Below are 9,181 nucleotides of genomic sequence, written 5' to 3'. Positions count from 1 at the left end.
AATTTTACCTATTATGCTTTTGAGCATTGCTCAAAAATTAAGCCTATTATGCTCAAAATTATGCTTTCAAAATCAACATTATGCTCTAGAACTGACTGTTTTATTAGAGTATATCAGCCTTTTCTGACTGCTGTATTAGAGTAAGTGACTGCTCTATTAGAGTATCTCGATCTTATTTCTGCAAAGTGTGAATAACCAACAAAGAAACGGTTTAATAAGTTATATTATGTGTTTTTAAATATGAAATGCACTAATAATACTATTGGCAGTGAATATTTGCTTTCTTTCAGGCGAGCGTATTGCGCATTTTAATTAAATTTTCAAACATCGTCCCTATTATGCTGGCATTATGCTTGATGCTTTTGGTCACCTATTATGCTTTAAATTATGCTGGCATAATCGGCCGGTGCCTACTTGTTTCCCTTCCACCATGCTAAAGGATCCTCTTTTCTGTAGATGTATTCAGCACTGCAGTATAATGACAATTCTTTTTCGTCTTTGTCTTGATTAGTTGATAAATCAGTAGATTTCTTCTTTTTGAGTTCATCAAAACTGTCCCATAAACATTTCATTTTCTTGATGGGTACATCTTCTTGATCATCATTGACAACACTTGCACTGCTTGTAACTGAATCTCCTTGTGTAAGTGCACGCATAATGGAAAGAAGTAATCTTTTGGCTCTGACTAAAGCAGCACTAGTAAAACAGACTTCCTTAAACCTGGGGTCTAATAAGGTACATATACTGTAAATTCTGTCTTCTTCATAATTTAACCATCTCCGTTTAATTGATGCAATTAAACCTACAACCACTTGCTGGCTTTCCTCAGAGGTAGGAACACTACTTCCTTGGCTTTCTGGGACCTGGGTTTCATCATCATCGGGGACTTGTGTCTCATCATCATCAACTACATTCTTGCGGAGCTCAAACAATAAGGCATTCGGCAAAGGGACTATGTTACTGCAACACACTCTCTGCTCAGCGCTAAGCTCCCGTGTGGCTTCTTCCAGTGGTTGCAGGATTTGAATAAGTTCACTCATCATGCACCATTCAGCAGTAGAAAGACTCACCCTTGGTCCTGCAGATGAAGCACACATTATAGTGATTGCGGGTTTTTGTTCCAAAAGTCCAGTAAGCATGTAATAGGTGCTGTTCCATCTTGTTGGGCAGTCTGAAAGTAATTTGTGTTTTGGCAGGCTCAGATGTTCTTGGAGCTCTGTCAGTCTTTCTGTACCTTTAGTTGAGCGATTGTAAAAGGCTACAATAGCCTTGGTTGATTTAATCATCTCTCGTATTCCTGGGGACATCTTAATACCATCATCAATGGCCAACTGCAGAGTATGACCGAAGCAATGCCTACTATTCCACTCACCAAGGCGTGATGCCAGGTCCATGTTAGAAGCATTATCTGTTATTACAGCAGACACTACAGCTTGGTCGATAGTGAAATCACGTAGAATCTGTTTTAAACAGGAAGCTATATTCACACCAGTATGCCTCCCTGTGAAGGGTTCAACTGCTAGGCACAGTGACACAAGTTCAAAATCTGCTGTCAACAAATGACAGGTTAGTCCAAGATAGGCATCGTTAGCCTCTGACGTCCACATGTCAGTTGTCAGAGCCATCTTGTTCTTGCATTGCAGTACATCACTGAGCTTTGATTCAACTTCTTTCCTTGCCTCCTTGTACATAGAAGGAACAATAGATCTTCAAAATGTTGTCCTGTGGGGAATCTGATAACGAGGTTCTAATTGTTGCATCAGCTCTGAAAATCCTCTATCCTCAACAAATGAATACGGCTGAAAATCATGGATCATCATACCAGCAATTCCATTTGTGATTTCTTGTGTAAGGTACTATTGCTATCCAGCTTGGCTTTTTTTGCAGCCATACCAGGTAAGGATTGCTGCGCGTGTCTCTTCAGCACACTAGACTGACTGCTTGATTGTTTACTTTTGCGCTTTTCATCGGTTTTCCGTCTCACTTCCTCATATATTTTAGAATGCTTTGTCTTCAGGTGGCTTATTAAGTTTGAAGTATTTCCCTTCACAACTTTAATACCTTTTCCGCACTCCTTACAATTGGCCACGCGGTGAGATCCAGTCCTTTCCAGGCATTCCTCCGTCTTTTCAAAGTAAAGCCATACTGCACTCTCCTTACTTATCCCTTTTGCATTCACTGATTCTATAATTATAACATCCCGCCCAACCTCTTCCGTCACATCTTCAACCTCGTCTTCGAGATCCAATTCTGTATTAGACGCTATTTTCAAGCGGCACGTGTCGTGGTGCAATCCAATAATTTAGTGCAACCCGTGAGGATACACTAGCGCAATGGCATTGCATGCAGTGGGCAGTAACTGCAGTAATATACTAACTACCTTACTGAATCGAAGGATCATCGGAATATCGAGAGTCAGCAGTACTATCGGTATTTACCGGATTTGATGATTATATTGATGCAGCGATATTTATCGAAATAAGTATATTTCAATACCGATATCGAGCCAACCACGGTATATCTACAATTACTGAATTATCAATATATTTTTGGTATACCGCACATCACTATTGCAGACTACTGGCGATCTAACCAGAAATTATGAAGACTTTGGTGAAGTTGATTTATCAAGTAGTCTAAAGAGAAACATACAACGACGCTGAAAATAAAATTGGCCAACCATGAATGCAGTGTGGTGATCATGTGATCTACACTCAACACCTGCCAGAGCAAAAATCCTGCTTAAAGGTAATGATGTTTCACTTTGCAGATAACAACTGTTAATGTTGTAATCCTTGCAGTGTGAAGTATACGTAAAGCTAGCATAAAAGAAGACCTTCGCATGACCATGATTTCTCATGTGACATATACATACATCGATCATGTGCAGTAGGTGTAGAGGAGCATAGCAGCCATTAGCAGGATAGGGAGTGAAGAGATATAGCTATGCAGTATAGGTGTAGGGCTATTAGCTAGTGATAACATACTCCACAACACATTTATATAAATGCATGTGTACAGGGGCTGATCTTCTATCTGTATAGGTGTTGGATCAGTTTATGGTTAACTGGTTATAGCTATCTTTGCCCCCCCCCCCATTCTGTATATCGTCCCTACGTCTGTGTAGCTAGCCATGTTCAACTCTTTGCTTCTTCATAGATACTTGGCATTTCTGCTTCAGTATCACAATTACCATCACAATAAATCCTCTTCTGTATGCTCTGTAGTCTTGGAAGGTTTACTGCTATGTCAATAATAGGAGTGGAGAACAGTACTCTAACTTAACCGAACAGTACTCTAGCTAAGTTGTGGGAGGGGGACAAACTCATATGAGGTGGTTAACATTCAGGTAGTATCTAAGAATCACACCTTAGTGCACAAATCACAATATTAGGACATATATGCCTCACAGGAAAAATTTGAAAGTTGTGATTGAATTTGAGAACAATTTCAGTGGTGCATGCACACATAAATACAGTATTCTTCAATGGTTGTCATTAAATACTGTACAAGTAGGTATCAAATGAAAGGCCTTTGAACTACACACACAAATTTGTAGTAAAGATACATCTCTAACTGCAGATAGGTTTGAATAAATTGCATCCTAAAAGTAAATAAATTGCGGAACTACCATATTGTATGTTCTATTAGAGCAGATGACTGTTCTATTAAAGTATCATGCTCTCAAAACCCCTTGAGTTTTATTGCAAGAATAGTCAGTTAACAGATGAGCATAAGTGAGTCAGTTATTATAACAAAACATACAAAGAACAAGTACACAATTACTAAGTTAAGAAAAAGACAGCAACAATAATTACATAGGTAACAGTAAAGAGCACAGCAAAGCACTAGGACACAGTAGAGAGACAAAATAGACCGAGGAATATAGTTCCAAAGGAAAATAGTATTCACAAAAAATGAGAATCTGTAATAATTGAAGATTGAATTCAATGGAATTAAACAGAGTGAATGGCTTATTAAAGCTGAATTCTTAAATTGAACTGATTCCAGTGGCGATAACAACTGATAATAATATATAGTAGGTACAGAGACAGGTAATTATGGCAAGACTAGTAGAAAGGTTTCAAAGCTTCCTAGTTCTGTACTACACTCAGTAGATGATTTCGACAAATTTCTGATGGTAGGGGTCCAATGACTACCACATACTCATTTGTTGCACTTGCTCCAAAAGTAACTGATCATTGGGAGTATGAGGATTCCATATGGTGCATGCATATTCCAGTTGAAGTCATAGCAGTCCAAAGTTGCACCGCGCAGATTAAAATGTTTTAAATAATTTAGTGTCCTAGTAGCCTTAACTACAGAGATTTTGCAGTGATCTGACCATGATAATGATGAAACCACCAAGATATTGGATTAGAAAGGTTTTACGGTATTGCACTTCTTAGAAATCAGCAGCACAACTACATGTTAACACGAAGCTGCCAGCAAACAGCCCACACATGAACACTCTTCAAGTCCTGCACAGTCACTTATACAATAAACCTCTTTATACAGGGCTACATCATCAGCAAAGAGCTAATAGTAGAATGTCACACTACTTCCTGAATGTCATTCACAAACCATACACCAAAGCTGACAGGTAACAACTGAGAATGTGATCTGTTTATTACAACACTCTGAAAACAACATGTTCGGAAAGAACAAACCCACTTAAGCTTACCAGATATGTCAGCCTCTTAAGAAGCACAGAGTCAAATGCCTTAGCAAAGTCCAGGAAAGGCAGTGAACAGACCTACGATCTTCTAAACACACCACAAAGCGAGTAATCTTGAGGAACTTGCTGAAAGTAACGCTGCTTGAACTGTACAACAGTGGACCATATCAACTTGTAGATTGACAGAAACATCTTCCACACGACTAGAGTCCACAGCATTTACAAACCTCAAAGATATCTTTTTCTCTAAAACATTATGTGAATTTACACACTTATGTTTAAACCATTCTAACTTAGTAAAGGAGAACTAGAATTGGTAAAACTTGGACACCATTGTATTCTTTGTGATCGCAGCATTCTGAAAATCTTAATTTTACATCTTTGTGACCTTCCGTATACATGTTACCGATTGATCAATATTGGCAACCACTATAGTAGCTTATGCGGATGTTGTACATGTATTTTGTAAAATTTTATTTGGCATTAAGGGTTGAATACATAGCTCAGATCATCAGAAATCACCTTACTGGAATTATCTACAATGGGAGGCAAAGAAGGTCGATGACACTTCACAGAATTCACCCAAGCCCAAAACTATTTATGATGCAGGGCTGGCTCTGGCCAAATTGGGTTGGGTGTGCCATCCATGGTTGGTGGTAGGTAGTGTGTGAAGCACACTCAGCATGCATAGCATTAATTTATAAAAGATAATGTCATGTGAATCCTGAAGGCATGCTTAGATAGCTACCTGATCGAGAACTGCTCAGGAGGACAAACTAGAAACATACACTGATTTGTGAATTACGAACCTGCGAGTAACCCAAGTGAAAAAGTCTGTGTGCCATGCTTTAATTACAATATTGCTGTCAATTGTGCTATCAAAACAGTTGGAAGTTGCAGTATGCCAAAGAGTAAGTACTCAAAGCAAAAGAAGAAGGGTGAACCATACTCTATACTTCTAAGATTCTGGCCACAAAAGCCAACAACAACCAAAAGGTCACCCCTGGCTCAGATGGAGAAGAAGACCTTTGTGATGTATACAAATGAGATGTCCATCTACTTGTTCACTGTGAGCATTGTCTAGTTTGGCATTGTCTTGACTGGTACAAAACTTTCTGGAGAGGTATACTGGACTTCTTAGAGGGTTACAATAGCCTGCACTGGTTCTGTAATCTGTGCTATTCTACTATGACCAAGCATGCAACCCTTCCTTGGACACAGCAATAGAGACAGAGACTTCAAACTAAAATGAGATTGAAAGTGAGAAAAATGGCTCAAAAAGTACTTTAAATCCCATAACTTTCTACACAAATATAGTCTATACTTTTAACTGTGATATGCTTCTTCTTTACCGTTTAACAGAGAGAACAAGAGAGATTATCAGAGCAGAACAGGACCAGTTGCTGAAAGAAATGGCAAATTATCTTTCATTTTTTCCAAGAGTTTAAAACACCTAGCAGTGCTACACTAGGTTAAAGGGCTGTGTTGGTGACATGCCTAGCTTACTACAGCTCAAGAAAGTTGAATTGGCTATACAAGAAGCGGTCTGGACAACTCATGAAGCCATTATGAGTGAATGCAAAGCTGTGTAAAACTCAAGCTCAATGTGACACCATTTGCTACAAAATTTCAGTTTAAATTACCTCGCCAAAATCTCTCACAAAGCCCTAAATCCTTACTATAGTCTGTTGGATTACCATATACATTGCTTATTACACTAATTTTTTGTACTTGAACACAAACTGTCTTGTCCTTTGAGGCCATGAGTAATGCAAATCAAACTGGAAGTTGTTTGCATTTCCTATCCATTTTATGTACTCTATTATCTATGCCATGATAATGTAGAGTTCATGAAACCTCTAACATATTGGACTACAGGTTTTCAAGAAGCCATTGAGCAAACAGGAAGTTTTCACAGAGTTGCACTTCTTAAAAATCAGCAGAGCCACACATTTTGATAGGTTAAAACAAAACTGCCAGCAAACAGCCCACAGATGAACATAATTCAAGTCCTACACAGTCACTTACAGAATAAACCTCTTTATACAGGGCTACATCATCAGCAAAGAGCTTAAAAGTAGAGTGTTAAACTACTTTTTTCACATATAATGAAAAGTAATGGGCTATAACTAAACCCTAGGGTGCACCCAGAACTGACAGGTAACCACTGAGTATGTGAACCGTTTGTTACAACACTATGAAAATGACATGTTAAGAAACAACAAACCCACGTAGAAGCTTACCAGATATGGCAACCTCTCATAAGGCACAGAGTCGAATGCCTTAGCAAAGTCCTGGAAAAGGCAGTGAACAGAGTTACCATCTTCTAAACACACCAATCATGAACAGCACTGAGAAGAGAGGCAGTAGATCTTTCATTACAAAAACCAAACTGATTATCACAAAAGCAACCAGATTTCTCCCAAATAGCTGTTAGCTTGCAGTGGAAAATCCTTTCCATTATCTTAACAACAAGAGAAGTGAGACTGATAGGTCAGTAAGTTCCTGCTACCTGAAAGATCTTCCAAACTGCAGCCACCTTCCGGGTCTCTGCATTAGTACCTTGGACCTCTCTGCTAGTTGGTTACTTTAAACTCAAGTACAATATTCGCTGTAGTCCAGTCAAGGGGTAGTCTGCCAGTAAACATTGATTGATTAAATAACTTAGTTAAGGGAGCAATGGATTCAGGGTGGGCGTAAATCTGGACCACACACCTTCTTGGTATGCAACACACAAAACTCTTGGTACACGTCTTCAGGGGTAAAATGAACAGTGTTATTAACAGATGGTAATGTTTGTAGTGAGTTCTTCAGTCCAAATTGGAACAATTTTCCTCAGTAAAACAGAAAAAAATGTTTATTTAATAGCTCGGATCATCAGAAATCACCTCACCAGAATTATCCACAATTCGAGGCAAAGGAGTTCGATTATACTTCACAGAATTCATCTAAGCTCAAAACTACTTACGATGAGATGAGATGGGTTGTGATAACATTTGAGCCTTTTTTGGTTTCATGTATACAGGTTCTGGATGTACAGTGATTACATGTAAGAGCAGCTAGAATAAACTCACAAACACAAGAAGGGAATGCAGGAGTAAATTCACAAGGACTGAACAAATCAGTCAGGTCAATGATGTTACTGTATAATTAGAACAGTGGAACATGTCTAAGTCAGTCACTGCTGGGACATGGTCTTAATAAGTAATGGCTGCATTTAAAATATTCACTGAACTTTACTGTACTGGACTATTGGACTGGACTGGACCACTGGACTACTGAACTGAAATATTTCATTTTAATAAGTATATGCCTTCAGGTATGTACATGAATAAGAGCAGTGGAATAAGCAAAAAAAAATAGTTTTCTACATATTTCAATACTGCTCTACAACACTTATACACTCCTTACCCTTGTCTATAGTAGTAATGCTGCAGGGCTGTGATAACAATGGTTAAACTAGCAATAGAGACTGGCAACTCTACACTGCATCTCTATTAAATTTAGACTCAAATATAGCGGGCCATCTAGCACATGCAAGTAGCTATGGCAGGCAGAAACAACTTTATTGTTGTATGACAATTTGTAGTTAATGAACATAGATTGTTCCAGAATGGCTTCCATATGTTAGATTGTATGGCATCCGCAATGGTTGCTCTATATCATTCAAGGACATCATTAGCAGCTTGATACCTGGTTAACCATCACTATCACAGCCCTGTAACATTGCTATACACAAGGGTAAGGAGTGTATAAGTACTAGAGTAGTAGTAGAATCTATAGAAGACAGTTTTTGCTTATTCCATAGCTCGCATTCAGCATTTAGTAATGGCTCCTGAAGGCAAGTACTTAGATAGCAACACTGAGCCAAGAAATGTGTAAAAACCAAAAATATGTCAGTCTAGTAGTCCAATCCAGTGATCCAGTCCAGCAGTCCAGTCTGGTGAATAGTAACAACTGAAGAAAACTGGCTTTATATACAGGTGGCCACTAACACAGTTTCCACTCAGTAGCGTAGGCCATCCAGGCCCAAGATAAAATTTTTATTGTACGATCACGAAGATCAAGATACTCTAGTAGAGTAGTCAATCACTTAAAGCAGTCACAGTATTCAGAGAAGCAGTGTAGTAAGCTACGTATGTAGTTACAAATAAGGAGATATAATTGGTAGAGGGCAGCTATTGTCAGCAGGTAGTTACCATTTTATTTTTTAGATCTTGTGGCATCACGAAAACTCTGGCTATGTCCCCACGTCCCTGTTTTCACTGTAATCACACCTTCCAAGTTGAGTAGTGTAATTACTCACTGGGTTAGCCAATATGCTGTGTAGTACAATTGTATTCACTATACAACATGTAAACAATGTGAATGATTAATAATGCATGTCATTATACAATAAAGTGTGATAATATATTATTATAATACACTGTAACTTACAATCTGTGTATCCATCAGATGTGATGGTAGTATACATGAAAAGTGAAACACATCAAATGATAACAA

The 9,181-nt window shown here is 38.4% G+C and overlaps 1 protein-coding gene across 1 annotated transcript; it reads right to left on the bottom strand.

The window, feature by feature from the left end:
- Positions 1 to 410: 410 nt before the first annotated feature.
- Positions 411 to 1,691, bottom strand: LOC136247858 (zinc finger BED domain-containing protein 4-like). Its single transcript, XM_066039679.1, has one exon. It carries the CDS (start codon positions 1,689 to 1,691, stop codon positions 411 to 413), a length of 1,281 nt encoding a protein of 426 aa, XP_065895751.1.
- Between the last annotated feature and the right edge of the window lie 7,490 nt (positions 1,692 to 9,181).

The sequence above is a fragment of the Dysidea avara genome, chromosome 2, assembly GCF_963678975.1.
Source record: "Dysidea avara chromosome 2, odDysAvar1.4, whole genome shotgun sequence".
Taxonomy (NCBI): Eukaryota; Metazoa; Porifera; class Demospongiae; order Dictyoceratida; family Dysideidae; genus Dysidea; species Dysidea avara.
The sequence above is the reverse complement of the archived record's forward strand: the minus strand, read 5'-3'. Positions and strand labels throughout refer to the sequence as shown.

Coding starts and splice junctions, on each gene's coding strand:
- LOC136247858 (XM_066039679.1), bottom strand. CDS start 1,691: ATGTACAAGGAGGCAAGGAAAGAAGTTGAATCAAAGCTCAGTGATGTA.